The 25,166-nt window shown below is 45.6% G+C and overlaps 1 protein-coding gene across 2 annotated transcripts; it reads left to right on the top strand.

The window, feature by feature from the left end:
• The first annotated feature begins 204 nt into the window (after window positions 1–204).
• On the top strand, window positions 205–24,802 carry LOC135815010 (exocyst complex component 7-like). Of its 2 annotated transcripts, XM_065328222.1 has the most exons (29): window positions 205–397; window positions 539–604; window positions 1,782–1,881; window positions 2,441–2,525; window positions 3,709–3,817; window positions 4,800–4,923; window positions 5,318–5,341; window positions 8,720–8,782; window positions 9,354–9,411; window positions 9,742–9,775; window positions 10,288–10,312; window positions 11,094–11,142; window positions 11,513–11,571; window positions 12,861–12,894; window positions 14,488–14,526; window positions 15,474–15,531; window positions 16,079–16,183; window positions 16,677–16,796; window positions 17,223–17,282; window positions 17,626–17,664; window positions 18,176–18,238; window positions 18,596–18,662; window positions 18,843–18,905; window positions 19,863–19,983; window positions 20,967–21,065; window positions 22,245–22,296; window positions 22,522–22,566; window positions 22,990–23,123; window positions 24,119–24,802. In XM_065328222.1, exons 1-29 carry the CDS (start codon window positions 344–346, stop codon window positions 24,219–24,221), a joined length of 2,052 nt encoding a protein of 683 aa, XP_065184294.1. In that variant the 5' UTR covers window positions 205–343; the 3' UTR covers window positions 24,222–24,802. The 2 variants fall into 2 exon arrangements, with proteins under 2 accessions (XP_065184294.1, XP_065184295.1); XM_065328223.1 differs by lacking the exon at window positions 14,488–14,526.
• Window positions 24,803–25,166: the final 364 nt, after the last annotated feature.

Below are 25,166 nucleotides of genomic sequence, written 5' to 3'. Positions count from 1 at the left end.
TCAAGTCTTGTCTTGATCATGATACAAAAATACCATGAATACGTCTACCACGTCCACATGCGCTTGCATGCACGTAGCACGTAGATTCTACGCGTGTACATCATCAATAATTATTCATCTGCATGATCATGCATGACGTACACGTCACTGTCAAAGTAAGTTCATAGTTACTAGTTATACAGTTGAAATAATTATTGGCTTTTTAATACTTTGCAAGATTCTGGTTTCGGGTGCCTGGCCTTTGCCTTTGGTGGATCGTTTGGAATTTATATTACGAAACTGTAGTAATGTCGTGTACTTGAGGTACACAGCAGCTAGATCAGTATCTTCGCGTCGTCGCATAATGGAGGAGTCGGTAGTATCGCGCAGGCTGGAGTACGAGGAGAAACTCGAGCGGGTTAGCGATTGATTACAATTATCCTGAACATTGTCACTGCATACAAAATGTGCTACTTGCTAGTATGCGAAAGGGCATTATCACGTAGGCCTACGTGTAATGTGATTATGGCAAGCTTTTTCTCTGACCATGCACCTGTAGGACAGGCAAAACCTGCAGAACATCAAGGATGCTATGGCTAAGAGTGCAGCGCTCAGCACCAACATGGTAAGTGCTGCTGCTTGTGCTCGCTACGGACGGAGCTGCGCTGGTGGATTTACGCTGGTGTGCAATGCAAAATAGGTTTGTGGATGCTGAAATGTGCCCCAGTCCAGCAAACATGAAAGCAGGGCTGTAAAACAGTTACACGTACAAAAATTACACACTTGGTTATAGCTTTGAGTTGGATGAGCTGCAGATAGTGTGGTGACTTATGTGGCCCAACCATCGCTCACAACCGAAATTGCTCTCACTCCTTCATCAAGGAATGTAGTTTAGTACTTGGCTGCTTTGCTGGATGGTGCCAAACCGCACATGAAGAGTAGCTGCTGTTCACAAACACATGAAGAGTAGCTGCTGTTCACAAACACATGAAGAGTAGCTGTTCACAAACACATGAAGAGTAGCTGTTCACAAAAGCAGCAGCAGTGTACGCTGCATCCATGCATGCTGTGCGATACTATAGTGGTATACAGCTTTACAGCAAGATGCAGCTCACTGAATACTTCATGATGTGTGTGTGTGTGTGTGTGTGTGTGTGTGTGTGTGTGTGTCCTTCGGTATGTCTGTCCGCTGCTAAAGTGTATCTAGCACCTCCAAGCACTGAACGTGCTCGACTCGTAGACAGAAAATGCATGGCGGGCCTTAAAACTAGATCGCCGGTTGTTGACAAACTGCATTATACACATACCCTTGCCAATCACAGAATTATTCATACACACGTACATGTGCTATCCACAGATGCGCTTTAGGTCCCAGTAACACGCAGCATAGAGATTCATCACCTTTTCTTTCAAGGTTTTGCTGTGCCCGATCAGGTCAGTATTAAACTGATGCTCCCCTGGATGTGCGACGACCAGGAGTCGTAGATATAATCTAATTTTAATGTACTGTATAAGGATAAAAGAGAAAGACCATGGAACTACAAGTTACGCTATAGTGTCCACCAACACCACCAGTTACGCTACAATCAGCTCATGCGATAACATTGCACGGCACTGACCAACGGTACTGACGTTCTACGCCTTGGTGGGGTTAGTGGACATTGTAGCATCACTTGTAGTTCTTTGGTCCTCAGTTATTCTTATAAATTAAACCTTGGCTCTCCTCCCGAGTCCAATTTCAATGTGGCCGTGATAACAACAGACTTCCTGTGTCTTTTCTGTTGTTCCTTGTGAATGCAAAGGCATCCATTTTGAACTCATTCGAGGATCGTCTCCTGCGCCTTGAAAACAGCGTTCAGCCGGTTTATCGTCGCACTCAGACTTTGACCAGGCTCCAGGACAGTACGTAACGTTATGTTAAACAGTTTGCAATTTCCACCGCGTGCTCTTGTACAATCGATGTCTTTCTGTCCTTTTTGTTTGGGTTTTTGATCCCATTCATACAAAGTAGTGAGCTAGCGGAGACTGATATACCAGTGTGCAGCTTGTTGCCCGGTTGCACCAGAATGTTAGAGAGTTGAGCTGTCTCCCGGAAAACGATGTCACCCTGTACACTTCTTTGAGACGGCCGTACACTGTATTTCACTGGACAACATCTCAATTCAAGGGAATGTGCTGGATAGGGTCACAATGATGTGATCTTACAGAACTTTTAAAAAATTTGGGCGTGTGAGCCTTGGTAAGGTCAAGTCTTCCAAAGTAAGCTGGGAGCAGCCAATTTACTTTCAGACTTGTTTGTACACTTCATTCATTGTGACCTAGTGCAACTTTGGCTAGCATCAGTGTGTGCTGGTGAATGTACCGTATGATGTACATGTATGCAAAGGTCATTTTCAGTGAAAGAGAAGTTCAGCCTACAAGTATAGCAATTGCACATTTGCGTCTTGTGCTTTCTTTACAGATGTAGCCATCACCCTCCGTGAGCTGGGCAGCATCGTTGAGTACCATCATGTTGCCGATGAAGTTGACCAGCCTATTCGTGATGGGTAAGGCATTGACTGCTGCTGCTGCAACTTAGTGTTTAGTCTTCCTTGACCGGGTTAGGGCTGTAAGGGCTGCATACGGCCATGCACGGTGTCACATTGCCGGGTTTTGGCAGTTGCAGTACTTCGTTGCACTAACAAAGTGGATGTACTGATCTTGTATGGAGGCATACTTGCCAACCCTACCGGAATTTCCGGGAAAGTCAAGGAAAACTCGCTTTCTTCCCGGTATACCGGAAAAGGTATAACATCTACCGGATTTTCTAAAATGTCCGTCAACACCTTTTTTGTTGATTTTCAGTGTTTTGGACCCTCGCTCGCAGTGATGTGCCCAAAAAGAAGGTGTAGCGAGCGAGAACTTTTGAGTTAGCGCATGAAAAAGTACTTTTTTTTCGTACATGTACTATTTGCGAATGTTTTGTGGTCATGGTGACGTCACTATGATGTCATATACAATATTTTGCACAATTATGATGTAAAAATTGCAGATCAAGGAAAAATGGGCAAAATCAAGGAAAAACGTCATCAGTGTCATGGAAACTGTTTGCCAGGGGTTGGCAAGTATGTGGAGGGGTGATACACAGGATTTGAGTTTACCTGCAGCTTTGCTCCTGCTGCCATCTCAAGAACTTCTGTGAAACCCAACGTGAAAAACTGCACTGAGAGACATTCTCACAATGATAGTGGTTTTCCTGACTTAGGCTTTAGAGCACCTGGTTGGTGTGCTGGCCTTGCCACCCGGCACGTACTCGGCAATGGTGTTGCAGTGCATGTATATTATCTGTGCTGCCGTTTCACGCCTACCGCTTATCACGTTACTGGGTGGGGTCCTCTGTCGTCACAGTCGCTGATACTTTTCAGTCCTCACATGTGTCCCGTAGCTGTTTGCATGGACCTATGTGTATTTTCATAACTCTATCTATCATAGACAATGATGGTGGCATGTTTCTCACATCTCGCACGCTGGAGACTGATTTATGTATGGTTTAGAAGTCTGTACTGCAGTTTCTTCTGCACCTAATGTTTGTCTCTCTTCTGTGAGGGTGTTGCTGTAATGAGTGCCCTCAACCGTCTGTACTAGACTCTGAGACCAAGGTCACGCTATATAGCAGACCGTACGAGTACACTGTACTTCCTACTTGATGTACATGTAATGGCTGATAAGTGTTTGCTTCTCTTTGCCCAGGCCTATCGTTGGCGACATTGAGTCCTATCTGAAGCTAATGGATCGTGTGGACAAGGCCAAGAGCTTCTTTCAAGAAAACAATCCCGGGAGCATGGAACTAGCAAACTCTGTAAGAAAGAAGACTAGGCAGTCTATCGAGAAAGCCACATTGTTACCCAGCCGCACTTTTACCTACTCAGCATGATGTGCATGGAAAGCAGTTGCTTCATTGAAACCAGAATAGATAGAGAGGGAGAGAGAGAGAGGGGGGAGGGGGGGGGGGGGTGACCAGTACCCTAGCACCGGGTGTGAGTGTAACATAGCGTCAAAGCACCCCATGATTGTGGGATGACATGGATGACAAGGATGACATGGATGATTGTGGGATGACATGGATGACATGAGGGATGAGAGGTCTTCTCACAGTACTGTACACTAGGCTATGCAGTGAACTTACTTATGCGGGGGGGTAATCCCCTTTGTACCCAACAGCACAGTTACTGTGTCAGTGCTGTAAGGCCTTTCATACTTGCACAGTGTAGCTATTGTATCTGTGGTGTAAGTCTTGATCCTCAACTCGGAGGAAAGAAGATCATCAGGTGTTAGGTATAGTTACTTGCACGTAGATTCTGCAGTGCAGTATAGCATTGCTGGATCATAATTATGGTGATGCGAACGCAGTGGGCCCTCCCCAGACAGCGAGTCAAGGTGGTGCACTTAGGAGAGGATGGGGGGGGGGGGGGGGGGAGTTGTGTGCTCTTGTGAACTTTTATGGCCGTGAACTCAACCAGCTGTTTGGATAGGTGAAGTACTGTTCTCAGTGTCGATGTTTACTGTACATGCAATGTGTACCATACCCTCTAATGAGCTGCATTGCTTACACCACCAGTATCGATTCTCCTTGAGTGCAAGTACAGTAATCTGCATGTTTGAGTTTACCAATCCACAGTTGTCCTGTCTTTCTGATGTCAGTTGGCTCAAGCTGCCCCACGAGTTGCATGTGTTAAGTTACCCTTGATATAGAAGGACACCTGTAGTGTTAATGTATCATGAGTGGTAGTAGGTTGTGAAATTATGAGCTGACTGGCTGATGCTGCGTGGGGTTTCTACAGGCGGAGACGTTCAAGATCGGCGTAGAGAAGCTGCTCAAGGAATTCCGTACGATTCTACAGCAGAACGGAAAAACTGTCCCGGTGAAACTGATGATGGATATGGCAGCTGGTAATGCTGATGATGGTGAGTTCCGTGTGCTCGCTTGCAAGTGTACTATGTACATGTATGTGTGTGTATACTATGTGTGCATGAAACAAGCATGTGTGTGCGTGTGTGCATGCGTGCCTCAACTCCTTTGTGGTGCACGGTGGTGAAGCGGAGGGTTAACATTGTTAGTGTCGTGGGTGCATGCACCATCAGCATTGTAATAATTATGTTGGTGTTCGTATCTGCTGATGTTCATGAGACACACCTCACTGTGACTAGCCAGTGACTGCACTGATTCATAGCTACATAGTGCTAACTGCTCTCCATCCACTCATCCCTCTATCCAGCAATCCATCCATCTATCTATTCATTCATCCATGGTCACATTTGGTGCTTTTTGTGCTATCCGATTCTCTGAATTGACCTGCAGAAATTATTGTGGAACATCTGCCAGGTACGGTGGCTCTGCACTGCATTGTGATTTTCATTTTCACTATTGTAAATCTTGGAATATTGACTCTACTTGCTGAGAGTATCCCTAAAGGAAGAAAACATGGCATACTCACTCGCGCACGCGCGCGTGCACACACACAGACACATACAGTATATGCACACACTTGGTCCATGTTACTTTGGCAACTACTGTAAGTCTACACATTTTTGGCGCCTTCAAATTTCGGCCTCCCAGGGCAAAAACACATTTCGGCCGCATTAAAATTTCAGCCTGTACTGCTGCTGCCTGTATACATTGTCACACTGAACCTTGCAGAACAAAATTTCGACCACAACAAATTTTAGGCGAAAATTGCCCAGGCCGAAAATAGCCGAAAATAAATATGCGCAGAATATTAGTTGACTTACAGTACACGATCATCATCTCACTGATGTGCTGTGATCATCATCTCACTGATGTGCTGTGATCATCATCTCACTGATGTGCTGTGATCATCATCTCACTGATGTGCTGTGATCATCATCTCACTGATGTGCTGTGATCATCATCTCACTGATGTGCTGTGATCATCATCTCACTGATGTGCTGTGATCATCATCTCACTGATGTGCTGTGATCATCATCTCACTGATGTGCTGTGATCATCATCTCACTGATGTGCTGTGATCATCATCTCACTGATGTGCTGTGATCATCATCTCACTGATGTGCTGTGATCATCATCTCACTGATGTGCTGTGATCATCATCTCACTGATGTGCTGTGATCATCATCTCACTGATGTGCTGTGATCATCATCTCACTGATGTGCTGTGATCATCATCTCACTGATGTGCTGTGATCATCATCTCACTGATGTGCTGTGATCATCATCTCACTGATGTGCTGTGATCATCATCTCACTGATGTGCTGTGATCATCATCTCACTGATGTGCTGTGATCATCATCTCACTGATGTGCTGTGATCATCATCTCACTGATGTGCTGTGATCATCATCTCACTGATGTGCTGTGATCATCATCTCACTGATGTGCTGTGATCATCATCTCACTGATGTGCTGTGATCATCATCTCACTGATGTGCTGTGATCATCATCTCACTGATGTGCTGTGATCATCATCTCACTGATGTGCTGTGATCATCATCTCACTGATGTGCTGTGATCATCATCTCACTGATGTGCTGTGATCATCATCTCACTGATGTGCTGTGATCATCATCTCACTGATGTGCTGTGATCATCATCTCACTGATGTGCTGTGATCATCATCTCACTGATGTGCTGTGATCATCATCTCACTGATGTGCTGTGATCATCATCTCACTGATGTGCTGTGATCATCATCTCACTGATGTGCTGTGATCATCATCTCACTGATGTGCTGTGATCATCATCTCACTGATGTGCTGTGATCATCATCTCACTGATGTGCTGTGATCATCATCTCACTGATGTGCTGTGATCATCATCTCACTGATGTGCTGTGATCATCATCTCACTGATGTGCTGTGATCATCATCTCACTGATGTGCTGTGATCATCATCTCACTGATGTGCTGTGATCATCATCTCACTGATGTGCTGTGATCATCATCTCACTGATGTGCTGTGATCATCATCTCACTGATGTGCTGTGATCATCATCTCACTGATGTGCTGTGATCATCATCTCACTGATGTGCTGTGATCATCATCTCACTGATGTGCTGTGATCATCATCTCACTGATGTGCTGTGATCATCATCTCACTGATGTGCTGTGATCATCATCTCACTGATGTGCTGTGATCATCATCTCACTGATGTGCTGTGATCATCATCTCACTGATGTGCTGTGATCATCATCTCACTGATGTGCTGTGATCATCATCTCACTGATGTGCTGTGATCATCATCTCACTGATGTGCTGTGTCATTGATAGATGTATACCTGAGCACTGTGAGCAGCATGTGGACCGCACAATAGCATAGCAACTATCCCCGATCAGTCAACGAAAGAATGAAAATGCATTGCCATAGTTTTAGCAACAGAACACGTACACTGCTCTCCTTCTCCTCCTTCTTCTTCTTCTTCTTCTTCTTCTTCTTCTTCTTCTTCTTCTTCTTCTTCTTCTTCTTCTTCTTCTTCTTCTTCTTCTTCTTCTTCTTCTTCTTCTTCTTCTTCTTCTTCTTCTTCTTCTTCTTCTTCTTCTTCTTCTTCTTCTTCTTCTTCTTCTTCTTCTTCTTCTTCTTCTTCTTCTTCTTCTTCTTCTTCTTCTTCTTCTTCTTCTTCTTCTTTTTTTTCGTTTTTCTAGTTTACTTGCTTGTCCTACGCCGCGCTGGAGCGAGTCTATCAGTAGATGCTTTCGCCGCATAGAGCTACTATTGCACAAAGCCACAACACTGCGCGCTGCCATTCGCTGTATGCTTTCGCTGCACCAAGCTGCTGTTTAGCTGCAAGACGCCACAACACAACTTCACTACAACAGTCTCGTCCACAACTTCACTACAAGTGTCTCGTCCATATTGCACTACGCTGAGCACTGGCCTGCTCCCGCTCTGAAGAGGTTTTTAGCCTTCACCGTTTTTGCTCAACCTCAGGCATTGGCCCACAGTGGCATCCGCTTCTTTTTCTTTTCTCCTTTTACTTTCTCCGTCACTGCCTAAAAAACAGTCGAGACGGTTTTTTACCCACCAGTTTTATTGGTGCGAATTACTTTCCTTCTTCTTCTTCTTCTTCTTCTTCTTCTTCTTCTTCTTCTTCTTCTTCTTCTTCTTCTTCTTCTTCTTCTTCTTCTTCTTCTTCTTCTTCTTCTTCTTCTTCTTCTTCTTCTTCTTCTTCTTCTTCTTCTTCTTCTTCTTCTTCTTCTTCTTCTTCTTCTTCTTCTTCTTCTTCTTCTTCTTCTTCTTCTTCTTCTTCTTCTTCTTCTTCTTCTTCTTCTTCTTCTATTGGTGCGAATTACTTTCCTTCTTCTTCTTCTTCTTCTTCTTCTTCTTCTTCTTCTTCTTCTTCTTCTTCTTCTTCTTCTTCTTCTTCTTCTTCTTCTTCTTCTTCTTCTTCTTCTTCTTCTCCTCCTCCTTCTTCTTCTTCTTCTCCTCCTCCTCCTCCTCCTCCTCCTCCCTCCGCCTCCTCCTTCTTCTTCTACTCCTCCTCCTCCTCCTCCCTCCGCCTCCTCCCTCCGCCTTCTCCTCCGCCTCCTCCTCCTCCCCACCACCTCCTCCATCTTCATCTTCTCGTCCTCGTCCTCCCCCTTCCCTACAATCTCCTGCTGCTGCTGCTCCTGCTGTTTTGTTTTCATTTTAGGGTTTGAGTTTTGTGGCGTTTTGTTCACTACTGTATCATGTTGTTGTGATGGCTGCCATTGTTCGTTTTGAACACGTGTATTATTGTGATAGGTCGGATCCAGGACACGCTGACAAAGATTGCGAACTGGCTGGTGAACTCTGCATTTAACACAGGTATAGTGCTCCCATCATCCTCTCATGATTGTTGGTCGTCACGCATACGGCAACACTCTCATTGGTCTTGAGAATAGCCAATATGGTTTGCGACTCCATACTGTGTGCACACCCGGCATCCACTATCACACTGAATCTAACACAAGGCTGACCGTGTCAGGTGTTGGAAATGCTACTGGAAGGGCTATAAGGATGTGGCATGCTACTGGAAGGGCTATAAGGATGTGGCATGCTACTGGAAGGGCTATATAAGGATGTGGCATGCTACTGGAAGGGCTATATAAGGATGTGGCATGCTACTGGAAGGGCTATATAAGGATGTGGCATGCTACTGGAAGGGCTATAAGGATGTGGCATGCTACTCACTTACACTTACCTATAGCTGCTATCCTTATAATCTGACCGTCTATTATGCACTCTCTGCAGGACATGTGCAGCAGTACATCAACACTGTGCTCGCCTATGTGAATACTGCTGTGCTACACACTGCAGAGAAGTGCTATTGGACTTGATTGATCCTGACTCAGTTTTTTGCTCCCGCTGCTGGGAATTTGTTTCTTGTTTGTTTCAGAGTTTCTTGCCGTATACTTCCAGTCAAGATCTACGCTGCTAAACCGCTCTATGACGGCGTAAGAAATCTCTCCGGTCTTCCACTTGTCCTTTAATGCACACGCACGCACCCACACACACACATACCCACCTTCCAATACTCATATTCGATGAGAACCGAGAGTTGTATTTTCCGTCAGTTTTGAAACTTTCACGGTTAGGGAAAGTGGAGAAGACAATGAGACAATGTGTGTATACATGTGTCTAGAGTCCTTACACCTGGCAGCTCGAGCACAAGCAGCCTACTTCAAGGTTTAAACTACCAGCATGCACTACATGTCACAATGTCCTATAGCTGATTGTCTACATTGTTCTATGTGTACTTGTTCTCGCTGCTTGCTATTGTTTAGACTCCGAGAAGCTGTTCGGCATGGCGGTGTAAATGTAAGTACAGATACGGTAAATTGCAAGGACTGTTTTATGGGCGCGATTGTTGACTCAGTTAGACCTAGTCATTCAGTGTGGTATGATCTTGCATGTGCCGGGATGAGTAAGTGTGTGCTAGTTGTGTGTGTGTGTGTTTTGAGGGAGGGGGGGGGGTCACTTGAGAAAAGCCTCTTTTGAAGCGGCTGTGTGGTGCGTTACCTGGGTGAAATAGAAAGTGGTGGTCAATTCCTCATCCTGGTAAGCTGTTGAATGGTGTAATCCTAGAACAAGTTGACATGACTGTGTAACATAGTTCGTTTCCTGTCATTTCTTCGGCGATGGGCAGTGTCTGTGTGTGTGTGTGTGTGTGTGTGTGTGTGTGTGTGTGTGTGTGTGTGTGTCTGTGTGTGTGTGTGTGTCTGTGTGTGTGTCTGTGTGTGTATAGGGTGGGGGGGGGGGGAAGGGGATGTACTTACTAAATAAGTAATGGAATACCCATGGCTTGTATGGATTCTTTTTTTTCTGTCCAGCTTCCCACCAAGAAGCCAGCATCAGGTACTGCAGTTTAAAATGATTTATTCAGTTAAGATGTCCTTCATCCACCTCATTAGCCTGTTCCTCAAACCGACTGAAATATCTGTAACATGCGAGCTTGAACATGACCAATATTATCTGTATGCCGGTATGTGCTTCACTCCTTGCTACTGAATTTAAGCAATTACGATTACGAAAGGGACTTCAGCACGGTCACGTTGGTGCTTCTTGAGTGACATTGCCAAGTGCATGCGTTCGCTTATTGAAGTACAAGTAAAAATAAATGATATCATACCAATCATCTACATGTGTAGTAAAACCTGCCCCGCTAACCGCAAGCCCTTGGTGCAGCGGAAACTGTCCTGGCTTGGCAGGATTCCGCTTGATCCATGGATGCTCGTTCGATCCATGATTATCTGTGTGGTCAGTGCAGGATTCCACTTGCTACACTTGGTACACTTGCTACACTTGGTACACTTGCTACACTTGGTACACTTGGTACAGTGTCCGGCAAACACCGGCAGGTTTGCTGTACTTGTCTTTTTGTGAGAATCAACCCGAGGGATGGTTAGGAGAATCGACCCGAGGGATGGTTAGGAGAATCGACCCGAGGGATGGTTAGGAGAATCGACCCGAGGGATGGTTAGGAGAATCGACCCGAGGGATGGTTAGGAGAATCGACCCGAGGGATGGTTAGGAGAATCGACCCTAGGGATGGTTAGAAGGCAACCGCGCCCGTTCAATTGGTGAAGTCACACTGCATTTTGATAGCATCATTATTCTTTTTATTGTTTGTGCGCAGCCAAAGACACACCACAGCGCCGTCCCGCCACCAACCTCTTTCGGAGAGAGTAAGACTTTTGTGAACGGAATCTCTTAACTTCTTCTGTAAACACTTCCTCCAGAGAATGCCTAGCATAACAATAATTTCAACCACCATAACCACCACATACCAGTCACTGCGAGAGTATTGTTTGATCATGTGGATTGTGTGTATTCATAAGCTTGAGGACTCAAAATTGGAAAGTCTGGTCCATGGATTGATTGCATGCCGGCGGTAATTATCTTTTAAAAGTTCCTCCTGCTTCCTATTCCAAGCAAGCTTCATGGATTACTTCCATACTCATTGATTCTCCGATTGGTAATCTCTTTCGGTCTCTCACACTTGTGTACTTTTCCAAGCACAGTCTGTCGTGTGTTTAATGTATTGTGTGTTCACAGGCAGACTCAGCGGCCTCGCCGAATGTCGCTCAGAGACAAGACGCACACGCCTACAGCAGGTATTGTTTATTTGCATCAACACACACACACACACACACACACACACACACACACCAGTAGGCTGTAGTCGGATCATTCCTTGAAATGCACCTTCCGTCAGTGATTACTCGGGTCGTACTCTGGCTTGACGGTCAAGGGCAATACACCCACGTGCCCCCGTTCGGCATAGGCTGCCAGCTAAATATCTTGTTAACCCGGGCATGGGAATGTTTACTAGAAGTGGATCCATGAATTGTTTATTAACTTTAGAGCAAGTCTGGTCACTATCCAACAAGTACATGTACCGTAATCTCGTGCATTTAAGGACGTGTTCTTATTTTCGAATATACATGTAAGAGCACTCTCGCTTATAAGAACATGCACGTATACAGTCAGACCTCGCTTAACCGCACACATCTGTTTTCCACAAAATATCCGGATAGGCGAGGGAACCGGATAACTGAACACACATACTGTATAATTATGCATGTGGCATGTCAAAAATAATGGCATCGTACATACATGTAGACGGGTCCTATGCAGTACAACTAGCGTGCACAGTATGTAAAACAAGCGAGAAAAATGACACGTGCATGCAACTGAGTGCTGTCCGCATGCACCCAGCAGGTCAAGGACCTCATTTGCTTGTACAACTCCCTGATTCTAGCTTCTGCAAGCCACATGCAACCGGATACGACGAAGCTTTTTGTACACATTTTAACCAGTTTGTACACAAAATCATGCACTGGTATGCGGATCGCGAGATCCGGTTATGTTGTATGCATAACATGTGCTGCACATCGGTAACCAGCGATTTTCTTCCGGATGGCGAGGGACCCGGATAAACGAGGACTGGATAAGCAAGGTCTGACTGTACGTGAATGAACATCACAAAACCACGCGAGGTTCATCATGGTTCCATTGTACTGGCATTAACCAATAATATGCGTACTGACACATGTACATGTCGATGCGATGTTTGTCTCTCGCATATAAAACCATGGTCTTATAATCGAATGAAAATGCACTTTATGAAAGGACCGAAAGCAGCGACTTTTCGATTATAAGACCATGGTCTTATATGCGCGAGATTACGGTACTCAAAAGGAGGCGCTTGCATAAAGAACACTCCATTTCTCTCTTCCCCCCCCCCAGTACCCTTTTATATTTGAAAAAATTAATATCGATTGTACTTGGTAAAGAGTTCAGCTCACTGTGATGATGTCACCAAGATTGGTTTCTGTATGCATGGTGCTAAGAATATTTGCTATTGCTGAGCTGTTGCTCTTCTGTTCTGTGTTCCCTTCAGCATCTCGCAGTGCACAGGTACCACTCGAGGAGAGGTAAGGCAGGTTGTGTTTCTCATAATCGATCCCTTTGTCAGTATCGAGAGTGATGTTTGTGATGTTGGGTATGCGTATGAAAGTCGTGTCTTTCCCCATTGCCGTTGCATGATTGTCAATGCTGATATGTTCATAACCATGGCAAGCGCAATACAGCATGTATACTCTACCACCTGTGCATTTGACCTGCCTGCAGTATTGCTGTATTGCTGTATTGCCACTCCTCTTACTGTTGAATAATGACCTACTGACGTGGTGAATTCTTCTTTACATACATAATACCTCGCGGAGGAGTGGTCATTCTTATATCCTGATTTGGTTGGTAATCACTACGGCCTGCAGAGTGTTGACTATCATGGCAATATTGCCATAGCCACAATGCTATGGCAACAATGTCATGCTGCCGAGGAGTCCAATGTGCTAGAGTACTGATCAATGAAGTATGGAATGCTCCTTGGGTGCGGTGCCGCAATAAACAAATTTACCGCATGCTTCTATGGAAGGTCCATTGGGCTGCGGTGTGCTGGCTACAGTAGTCAAGGCCAGTTCTAGTTCCAGTTCTAGTTCCAGTTCTAGTTCCAGTTCTAGTTCCAGTTCTAGTTCCAGTTCTAGTTCCAGTTCTAGTTCCAGTTCTAGTTCCAGTTCTAGTTCCAGTTCTAGTTTCAGTTCTAGTTCCAGTTCCAGTTCCAGTTCCAGTTCCAGTTCCAGTTCCAGTTCCAGTTCCAGTTCTAGTTCCAGTTCTAGTTCCAGTTCTAGTTCCAGTTCTAGTTCCAGTTCTAGTTCCAGTTCTAGTTCCAGTTCTAGTTCCAGTTCTAGTTCCAGTTCTAGTTCCAGTTCTAGTTCCAGTTCTAGTTCCAGTTCTAGTTCCAGTTCTAGTTCCAGTTCTAGTTCCAGTTCTAGTTCCAGTTCCAGTTCCAGTTCCAGTTCTAGTTCCAGTTCTAGTTCCAGTTCTAGTTCCAGTTCTAGTTCCAGTTCTAGTTCCAGTTCTAGTTCCAGTTCTAGTTCCAGTTCTAGTTCCAGTTCTAGTTCCAGTTCTAGTTCCAGTTCTAGTTCCAGTTCTTACTTGACTGCCAGTGTACATGTACTTGTCTTCTACAGTAAAATCTTCACTTTCCAACCTCCAAGATCCCTGAGACCATGTGATTAGTGATGTTTCTAGTTATCCAGCGGCAGAAGACGCTTTCTGATAGAGATCTATGCTAAGTTATCGTTTGAAACAATACCACATTTGAATTTGTGGGATCATCCACTTTATGACAATCTGTGCACTGCATGTGTAGCTTGTCTACAATGGCAAGTACACTGTTTCAATGCATTCTTTGTCTAGTTCACACATGACTGTATTCAATGCAGACCAGGCACAGGGGAATGCTGTGGCTGCAACACAATACACAGACGCTACCAGTGGGGGTACTAAAATGTGTGCGTATTAAATTGCACTTTATGCATATACCTGTGCCATGAGTCCTGACAGAAGAGCGGCTTGCCCTGTCTTCACAACATAACAGTTTAGGCAAGGTGTAGCAATATGATCATGCTACTTTGCCTTGCCTTTAACATGTTGCCATGTTCTGCTTGACCATGTATATGCAGCTATGTTGTGCCAACCGTCTTGGGAAAGGACTGGGGAAGGTGTGTATCGTTGTGTGAGTGTGCGTGTGCGTGTGCGTGTGTGTGTGTGTGTGCGTGTGTGTGTGTGTGTGTGTGTGTGTGTGTGTGTGTGTGTGCATGCGTGTGTGTGTGTGTGTGTGTGTGTGTGTGTGTGTGTGTGTGTGTGTATGTGTGTGTATGGTGTAATCCCAGCACAAGTTGCTATGTCTAACATAGCTGTTCGCTATCATCGCTTCCGCGATGGGCATGTCTGAGGTCTGAGGTGTGCGTGTGTGTGTGTGTGTGTGTATCTGTTTGTGCACGCATGTGGGCATGTCTGCGTGGTTCTATATACTTGTATCTGGTTTGCATAACCTGTCCATCAGAACTGCATGCAAACATGCTATTAGGCGATGATCGGTGCCTTGCATGTACGTATGATCTTATCATTGCATTTGAGGAACAGGTGATGCATGCCGCTTATTGTGCATGTTAACCACCTTAAACAGCCACAGTACCAACGGTGCAGTGTAACTTACTTCGATTGACCGGTTGTGCTGATCATTCTAAATGCCTGTCCCAACAATGTATTTCCCGGATGTTGCTCTTCATTGCTTCCAGCTTGAAATTCCCTAAATCTGCAGTCTCACAGTATATTGGTACATGGGGTGTGCTTAAAACACTGCTAATCATTATTATTAGTGCATTGTGCTGAACCATGATATAACCAGTGTGTGTCTAATGCTCCTGATGACGACTGACACTCTTTGATAACTGACAGTAATATCATTATGCCGGTGAAGAAAATCCATGTTGAAGTTGACTTACCTGCAGTTCTCATGTGCATGATTCAACACAAAAAAGCACCAATCATTTGTATCTGCACTGCCAGCGCCTCTGGTTTTGTGTAATAATCACCGTAATACCTCTACGCAATGCATGCACGCTGGCATTTGGAGCTTACAGTTTTCGCTTGTGTTGCATTACAGCGTGGAAGGCACCTACGCCTTTGTGACTAGCTGCTCTGTTTTCTACCAGCTGTTGGTGGTAAGTGATAGTCCGCTGTGCTCTGGTTTGTGCTCCTTCAATATTGTGGCGAACATTGTGCTTATGGCATCTGTCACAGCTATAGTGACAATCACAATCACAAGGACCACGAATAGCGGGATGAGCCAGAGACATAGGTTAAGGATAGCCAACCATGGCAAGATGCAAAGATACAGGAACCTAAAAACAAGAGAGAGAGAGAGAGAGAGAGAGAGAGAGAGAGAGAGAGAGAGAAAGTTGGTCACATATTTAACGTGCTGCTCCCCAATTTGGGCATGCATTAAGATCAACAATAGAAGGTTGCTACACCCGCCCTTTAAGCCCTTTAAGCCCTTTAAGCCCTTTAAGCCCTTTAAGCCCCTTACCACTAACTATACTGTGTGCATGCATGATCGCCTGCGCTTAGCAACTCGTGATGAGTTGGAGAATACGTGTCATTATAGACGGCCCGGGCGCTGGTTTTATGCAGCGCTGACTGAGATCCTGGCTGCTAACAAAAACCCAAACCTATCCTTGCTTTTTTCCACTTTACTTGCCTCATTCTCAGAGCGAACGTCAACTGATGCAGGCCATCATACCACCCCAGCACCATAAAACCTGTTTTCAGCAATTGCTCTCCACGCCGCTGGATTTCTTCATAGCGGAGGGAGAGGTATGCGGTTGTTGTGCCGATGCACGTGTTGTCATGTGCTCCGCTGATCTGCACAAGCAATGGATATCATGGATGTACAACTGCATGTCGCTTATCCGGCGTTCAGTCATCCTGCATGCCGCTTATTGGACCGCTCTGCCTTGGCAGCTCAAGCACTGTACTTGCATACATGTATTTTCATACCTACTTCAAGTTGTTGATAGTGAGCATTATGAAGATTTCCGTTAGGTAACGTTGCGTACAAGTTAGTCTATGCGGCACAGAGCTGTTGGGTGCCAAAGAACGCTGAACATACTACGATATCACCAAGCACAACATACCGATGTATGCAGTGACTCAACTCAACTTCAGTACATGAAAAATAGGACTGGCCTAGGCTACGATGCTGACCCCGTTCTTCAGCATCCAGCCGATGATAAGTGTACGAAGAAGCAAACAGCCATTCTTCTGCCTCTGTTTTCTTCTCTGAATGATACTATCATGTGCTGTTCAGAATCTCAACAGTGCTGTGAAGAGAGTACTATCCAGGAACGATTACCAGGCGGTTCTGTCGGGTCTGAAGATCCTTCAGCATCTACAGCAACTCCTTCCTCAGTATCAAGACTTGATGAAGGTATGAGTGTCTATCGTCGGATCTACATCGGAAATGAAGCTTTGGAAATGAAGCATCATAAAACATAACTCTTTGAGCAAGAGTTTGGTAGATTTGTTGGCTGGTTGGCTATAGGCTAGTGGTGTGCTAAGAGACAGTGAGAGACTAGAAAGGCAAGCATGAGAGTAGAGACGCTTGTGTGTTCCTGTATTGCTCTTTTGCTGACCTGCGAGCAAAATGCATTTTGTGCTGGAGGAACGAAGTGCGTTTCACTGTGTTTACTTTGCACCCCCCCCCCCCCCCCCCCCGGCCCCCCCGACCCCCCCCCCCCCCCCCCCGTGTCCTTTGACCTTGTCTTGTAGCCAGGTCTTGTGTATACCAGGTCTGCAGACATATATTTTGCCCTTACCATTCTGCTCTCTCCCTTCTGTTGTCTCTTTTTCACAGGGCTTGCAGGGAGATCCAGCTAGTCGCATCTCTGTACTCACATCATTGTTTGAGAACACGGTCAGTTCATGGGCTTTTAGAAGGTGGTTGGCATAGTTTGTTGGTATATGGATATACTATGCTAGTTTGGTACTGTGTGTTGAAGGTCTGCACAGCAGAGAGGAGAGTGTTTTTGGAACCTGTTGGTAATGGCCCGGCTTTGCAGCTGCTGGGCACAGTTGCTATACAAGCACTATGGAGTGGGGGTGGGAGGGGGGGGGGGGTGGGGAGGGGGTACTATCGTGGGTGAGTACACAACAGAAGGCAGGCAGTGTCTACGTGTCTGTCTAGCAAACTATAATACTTGCATGGCAGCTCTCTCTTAACATCTACTTCTCTGTTATAAATGTCTGTGTTTCTCCAGTGCCATAAATCTCTTATGGAATTCTGTGATTACGTCAAGGTATGTTCCTAAACTTTCTATACATGCATCTGCACCCTTCTTAATGCCAACCACCCTTCATCAAGTCCATCATGAGTAGCTAAAGAATATAGCTATTTTGAATGGCATGTTTGTAATGGTTTTGCTATAGCGTAGTACTCATGCAGGGTCTCCTGGCCTGTATATTGTGTCCATTTTGTTCCTTCCACTGTGTACACCATTCTTATCCTTGCCCCATGGTGCCTCTCAGTTGCCATCCGAATGCTCTGTCACTACTCAAACATGCTCTATGACAGTTGCCCATTGGCAGACTTAGCTGTTGTCCCTACTGTCTTCTTCCTCTTCCTTCTTTTTGCTCCTCCTCGCATACCATTCCTCAACTATGCCGCTCTTGTTGGTTTGCTTGCTCACTCTCACCTCTCTCTCTTCTCCCTCTCTCCGTCTCTCTCTTCTCCCTCTCTCCGTCTCTCTCTCTCTCTCTCTCTCTCTCTCTCTCTCTCTCTCCCCATCTATCCTCCTTCACTCGTTGCAGGCTGATCCAGACAAGGTCTCTAACATGCCCAAAGATGGCACAGTGCATGAGCTTACCAGCAGTGTAAGTCAACAGGTTACTGAACTGTGGACTGTACACAGTACTATGCATGATTCAAGTGTGTGCAGAGCATGCAGCATATCTAAGGCACTAGCATGTCAGCACTAGTAGTGATCTGTTTGGCTGTGTCCCCGCTTAGTCTCATCGGCACAAGTAGGGTTGTACCACAGTATCTTGGAAGGTACAAACACATGATCAGCACCCTACGAGCAGAGGCCTGAGCCTAGCCATTGTCCGGTACTCACCGTGTAGCAAGGGAAATGAAGTGTGCCATTTTTAACCCCACATTCTGTTCCCTGTGTGAACCTGGGCGTCTGCTTGCCATGTACCATTTTAAATTAACGTGCTTTTGTTTTGTAGACGATATCTTTCCTTCAACAATGCATGGAGCTCAAGGATGTCATCGGCAAGCTTCTTCTTCCTCATGGTAAGTGTTGCAAGCACCCTGAATGCTATGAGCAGCAAACGCCAACTTTGTGTGCCAATGGTATCCATCCTCACTTGATCTCCTCTCGGTGGTTGTTACATTTGGGTAGCCTTGATTGGCTTGTCAAGTGTTGTGGAGTGAATGAATGCCACTGTGATGTTGTTTGTATTTTTGTCATAGACGCAGCAGCGCAGGCAAGTCGAACATGCGCACCATCCCGCAAGGCTCTTGGCTCTTACTTCAGTGAGTCTTGGTCCCGGTCATGGCATTCCTTTACTGATGTTACCACCTGTTCTGTTTCGGAACTTGCTGTACTAATTACCAGTTGTTTCTGTTCTTGTCTTTGGATCATAGTCCAGGGTTCTAGCCAAAGAGGGGTAGGGGGCGCAGCGCCCTTCTACTCCGTTTGCGCGCCCCCCTGTGAAAAAGTGCCTCCCCCCCCCCTACTCATTTTCCGATTTTTGTGTTTTTTCATGCCATTCAACGAAAATACAGTCGATAGTCACTACTAGAGGGTTCATAAAGGCACATTTGTGAGGGGTGAAGTCGGGGTTCACCCTGTATGTTACATTTTGCATGGCAAGACAATTTTGGACAATGGAAAAAATGGGTCATGGGGTAACTTTAACTTTTTCCCATGCCCACCACCCCCCCCCCCCCCCCCTACTATATTGACCTGGCTAGAACCCTGTAGTCCAATGCATTGTTCCATCCACTGAACTAGTAGGCACTTTCACTGCCTGATAGCATGTCCAGTGACAGGGATCATCCCCTAAAGAAACTTCGCTTTAAGTTATTACTCGGCTTATCTTACCAGCTGTTCCATGGGATACAGACCTGGTATTGACCATGCACCATCTCCATGGCCTGTTGTCACTGTCTTGACTGCCTTTTCATCATTTCGTGACCATGGGCCATGCTCCTAAAGCCCATCGCTCATGCCGTAGTGCTCCACTTCCCAGAACCGATGTAGTGTTGCCTCCAGCAATGTCACGGACGGCCTGGACACAGCAACATAAGAAAGAATGATTGTGAAAAGCCTCATGACTTCAGTTCGTATCCACTACCTTGCCGATGCATGTCCAGCCCAGCGGCATTTTGCGTACTATTGATTGGCGTTCAACTGGTAGGGCATTTCTTTCTACACATGAGTTTGTACTGTTTTACCGATGTGGTAAACAAATGTTCTTCTTGTTACAGACAAGGTACTGCATGTCCTGACACAGAACCTGGAACACAAATCAAATTGCTACGAAAATCCGGCACTGCAGACCATCTTCCGTCTCAACAATTTCCACTTCATACACAAGTCTTTGACAAAGTAAGTCTGGTGGTGAAACTCCTCCATTAGCACTGGTTAGCAATACTGGTGGAATCTGAGAGTTTGGGCCATACTTACTAGTTCTTGATCACGCACACCAATGCAAAACGACAGTGTTCAGTTTAGACAAGAAGGGACTGGGGAGCATGAACGAGTTTGAAGGTTTTTTTCACGACCCTTGTTGACCAGGGTATGTGAGAACTGCACCAGGAATAGATTCTTCCTTCTCTCTGCCTTTCCTCCTCCTCCTCCTCCTCCTCCTCCTCCTTTTGTCCCCTCTCTATTGCTGTTGGTGAAAATCATGTTGATATTCAGCTATAAGGAATGCTTCTCCCTGGCTCTATGGTTCTAATATCAAGACTTTGTATTGTACACGGCCTACCTCTTGCATACGAGATCTCTGAAATAATGGGCACCGCCTCAAGCAGTCTGGCTGGCGGTTAAGACTTGCCGGCGGAAAAGAGAGCCGCGTGAGTGCATGTGTCGCTAGCAACACTCCATGCAGAGTTTCGACTTAGGCCTTGCATTTGGCGTTGTGCTTGACTTTGCCGCCCGTGCGCTGTTGCATGCGCAAGGCTGGCAAGTGAAATCCAGCGGCCGCGTGCTGCATGCACTGTGTTCAAAGTACGTGTTGGGTTGGTATCTCCCCCCCCCCCCCCCCCTAAAGCTGGTACAACTGTGACACGCTGGGATTTGGATTTCACTTGTTACCATTGTACTACTGTAAACCAGCCATTATTCTAACTCTGGCGCATATATAACCATTTCCCAAAATTGACTAGTTTACGTGTACCAAAGGTAAAGATTCTCACTCATTCTCAACGCTCAATAGGACAATATATGTATCGATTTCTATTTTAACGACATATTTCTCCTTGTTAACTTGTTAGAGTTAGCACTTCGTTATATATATATATGGCTTTTACAACAACTGTTATCTGCATGATGTGATGTTGTGTTGCCCTTTGCCAATGTATTGCTAGGTCAACGGATGTCTTGCTGGTGCTGGAGGAGAACACACCGGATATTGAGGACAACTACAATGATATGGTTGGCAGGGAAAGAATGAAGTACCAGAAAGTGTAAGTCTAACATCCCTGAATACCGATAGTTTTCTTTTAGATGAAGAGCAATTGGGTGCACGCACAGTCGACTCCTGATATAACGTACACCATTGTGCTGGAGAATTAGTTCTTTATAGCCAAAGTTCGTTCTAACAGAAATGCACCCACACCATACAAGCAGCAAGTGATGACTGAGAAGTGGCCCATGACAGTACTTTAGCTACGAAATGTACTGACGCCAATTTCAGTCTGTACATTCCACTGCGCCAAAACAGAAAGCAACTTCCTTCTCCTTCGAGCAAGCAAGGCATGATTGGTGCCAAACTGTTGCTTGACATGTCCGCTGTCTCTCCTTGGGGATTTATCCACACACAATGTAAGGTTAGCGGTAGTAAACTGTGGAAGAATGTAAGGAACTCATCTAAATTTTATCGTAAAAATAATGGTGAAAAAGCAAAATGTTGCAAGTTATGACTAACTGTCCACCATCCTCATATACATGCAAAATAATGCTGCTTTGATATTTTGCAAAAATAGTCGGCGGGTGCCCGCCACCATAATATTCGATCGCCATTATATTGGTGGCTGGAGCAGCCGTGGACGAGGAAGGAGGGGTGTGTGCGCATGCGTGTGTGTGTGAGCTTTTTTTCATTGTAATGCATTGGACGGCTAGATGGATCAAGTCATCCATAATCTAGCCATCTATCCATCTACTAGTTCAGACTAGACTGACTGATCATCACATGCCGCATACCACAACTTTATCAATGGATAGAGATGTGGGATGTGGGATGTGGGATGTGATCATTGGCATGAATGAAAAGCTGCTAAATCCGAGGCGTTTAGAATCTCACGTTTGCATGGTGCACAGCCTTTGGCTGACAGGCAGACGAACTTCAAATGCTCATTGCCCAGAACCTATAAATAGCCATGTCTCGATCAGCATTGGCATCCAATGCATCCATGCCCACGAACAATGGCTCAATTCTGTGTCGCATGGTGCAGCACAGCAGGGTGATTAGACCCAGCCTGGTCATCCCAATTTTACGGTAGGGTATGGAGTGTAGATGTTGTGTTGTCATGGTTACCATGGTTAACGTGGTTACCATAGCTACTATGATGTACTCTTGACACTGTTTACATGCAGTAGGGGGTACAAGACTTGTTTATGTGTTGCTCTCTGGTTTGTTGTGCTAGGTGGAGCAAAGCGTTAAATTGTCTTATGGTGTCCGATCAGTTACCGAAGGAGGTCAGTCAGTTTTTTTTACTCATTTGAGTCATTTCCAATGTAACCATCTTCGAAGGGAAGTGTGACATGCATGCAAGTTGAGACACGTTGAAGTGCTGTTGATGCTTATTCATTTCACAGGCTGCAATATCTCTCGGGGGGGGGGGGGGGGGGGAGGAGAGAGGGAGAGACTGATGTGTTCCTAACTAGTTTGATGTTCTTTCGCTGTTTTCCTTTCTGCTGCAGACAATGAGCAAAAGTGAGCGGGAAGGCGTGAAGGAGAAGTTCAAGGTACCGGTCATTTTCAATTATTTTAGAATAATAGCTCTCAAGGCTTTTGAAAACCCCATTTTGGCTCAGTGCACAATGGTTCAAAAGTCTACTCCTGTATTTTATGAATTCAGACATGTGACTCCTATATTAGGACCCGTCTTAACTCTGTCCGCCGCATGGTGTGAATTCTGACTCCCTTTTTGTCATCTTTTCTGGCCGAATTTGTTGGCAGGAGGCGGGTCAAACAATGAGAACAATGCAATTTTCATTGAATCTGCTACGCATGCGAGGCACAGCCAAAACGATGTTCCCTGACAGTAACCTAATTATGTTCCATGCATGCAATGAAGCCACCTCATGAATGATTTGTGTTGCTGTCTTGCATGATGATAACCATTGTTCTGTTTCCTTGCTGCCTTTGCCATCACCTGGATCTCCTAGGGATTCAACACGGAGGTGGATGACCTTTTCCGCATTCAGCGCTCCTATGCGATTCCTGACGAAAGTCTCCGTGAAAGTGTTCGGCAGGAGAACATTGAGTTGATAGTCCCGTTCTACCGCACTCTCCTAGAAAGGTATGTCATGACTCATGACCAGTGCATGCATGTTGTAGATGGATGTGTGTAAGGAATGTGCATGTCACTTGCGTGTGCACTGCACACTGCACATGTACAGTTGAGTTGCAGTCTTGGGTGATACTGACGAACGCCACACTTTTCTCTCTGTACCTTTAACTGCACATTACTTTCAATTAGCCATGACTCTTAGAGTTGTCTTTAGAGGTTCTTTGCCCATGCACTAAAGACTGAAGTACTTGCGTACACACAGCACCCGGGGAGGGGGCAGATGTACAGTGCTGTTGCATGAAGTCTGACTTGATCAATACAATACCAGCCGGAGGGCCAGTGTGTGGCCCTAGGACTGCGGGTATTATGCTGTGCAGTGAGTGCCGCTGCGCCTATGTTCTATTCATGAGACAGTTTGATTTCCCGCGGCAATAATTCATTTTCCCGCGGCAATAATTCAATTGGATGGAGTTGACCATTATTGTAAACCCCTTTCTGGCTTCAAGCAAACGAGTAGTGAGGAAACCGTACATATGCATTTGATTGAATTTGGTAAGACTTGCCAATTCACATCTCATACAGTGCACCACCCAATGATCCGAGGCCGGTACACGTATGCCGTCTGGACACCTTTACCCGTCCCTGATCATTATACGGTGCGGTTCATGTGTGTGTATGTACACCCGGGGTGTATGCGTGTTTGTGTGTGCGCATGTGTGTGTATGTGTGTATGCGTGTTTGTGTGTGCGCATGTGTGTGTGTATGTGTGTGTGTGTGTGTATGTGTGTGTGTGTGTGTATGTGTGTGTGTGTGTGTATGTGTGTGTGTGTGTGTGTGTGTGTGTGTGTGTGTGTGTGTGTGTGTGTGTGTGTGTGTGTGTGTGTGCGCATGTGTGTGTGTGTATGTGTGTGTGTGTGTGTGTATGTGTGTGTGTGTGTGTGTATGTGTGTGTGTGTGTGTGTGTGTGTGTGTGTGTATGTGTGTGTTCCTCTTCCTGTTTACAGGTATGGAAATCTTCCATTCACTAAGAACCCTAGCAAGTATATTCGCCATCAGGTCACCGATGTGGAAAGGATCCTGCGCAGCTTCTTCGATGCCTCTGCCTAATACTATTAGTGAGACTGCAGTAATCATGAAAATATTTGTACATAATATTTTGTCCGGTTGAGTGCACATGAAAGTTATACACGTGTGGTCTAAAGAAGGCCTCTGCCTAGTTCAATGTTCTATTTACAAGCGGAATCAGCTCTTTTCAGTAAAATACAACCCAGTGCACATACTAATCTGTGTTGTTGATTTTGACGTCATGCCCAGCGGTGGCATTGCTTGTGCTACCTGTGAGTGTCCCATGCACTGATCATCGCCACCTCACCACAATACTCCTGCTCAGTAGTCCAAGGAGTAGCACCATTCTTAAGTACAATGTATCTCAACATACTCTTCCGCAATGCTGTTTTAGATGGATAAGCTGGTCTCTTCCCGGGTTTTCACTCCTTTTTTTAACCCATTCTTCAATGATTCCTACCTGAACGCTCATTATCGCACACACTTTCAGGACCTAACCCCCCATGTAATGTATCCGGTACGACCGGGTGCCAGGCCATACTAAATCAGGTCTATTTGCTGCCTTCAACACAGTTCTTTTTTCTTCCTCTTTTCAATAAAACCTTTTTTCACTTGTCTCATTATTTGGACCTGATCAGGCTGATGCCCAGATTGAGTGTGTACATGTACTATTTAGGGCCGAGTCGGGTCGCTGAGCATTTTCTTCGGGTATTGGGTTCGGGTAGTTTTCCACGGGTACCCGATCGGGTGCTGTTTCCATGGTAACACCACAATACACCCCTTCCCTTACACACTGAGTAGACATGCGGAGTATTACATGAATTTGTACACGTGCACTGTACAATCATGATGTCATCTGCGACTTCGGGATTTCGGTTACTATTCTGTACCCATTTACCCGAGGTCCTTACGGGTAGCACGGGTACCCGACTACCCGTGCACTCCGCTAGTAGATCTACTATTGCCGGTATCAGTACACCGTAATGT

Source organism: Sycon ciliatum, chromosome 4, assembly GCF_964019385.1.
Source record: "Sycon ciliatum chromosome 4, ocSycCili1.1, whole genome shotgun sequence".
NCBI classification, from domain to species: domain Eukaryota; kingdom Metazoa; phylum Porifera; class Calcarea; order Leucosolenida; family Sycettidae; genus Sycon; species Sycon ciliatum.
This window is presented reverse-complemented; position numbering and strand designations above follow the sequence as displayed.

Excerpts from the sequence above, each read along its gene's own strand:
- LOC135815010 (XM_065328222.1), top strand. The coding sequence starts at position 344 with ATGGAGGAGTCGGTAGTATCGCGCAGGCTGGAGTACGAGGAGAAACTC. Across the intron at positions 16,184-16,676 it reads TCTTCATAGCGGAGGGAGAG|AATCTCAACAGTGCTGTGAA; the intron begins GTATGCGGTTGT and ends TGTGCTGTTCAG. Across the intron at positions 18,663-18,842 it reads CAAGCTTCTTCTTCCTCATG|ACGCAGCAGCGCAGGCAAGT; the intron begins GTAAGTGTTGCA and ends TTTTTGTCATAG.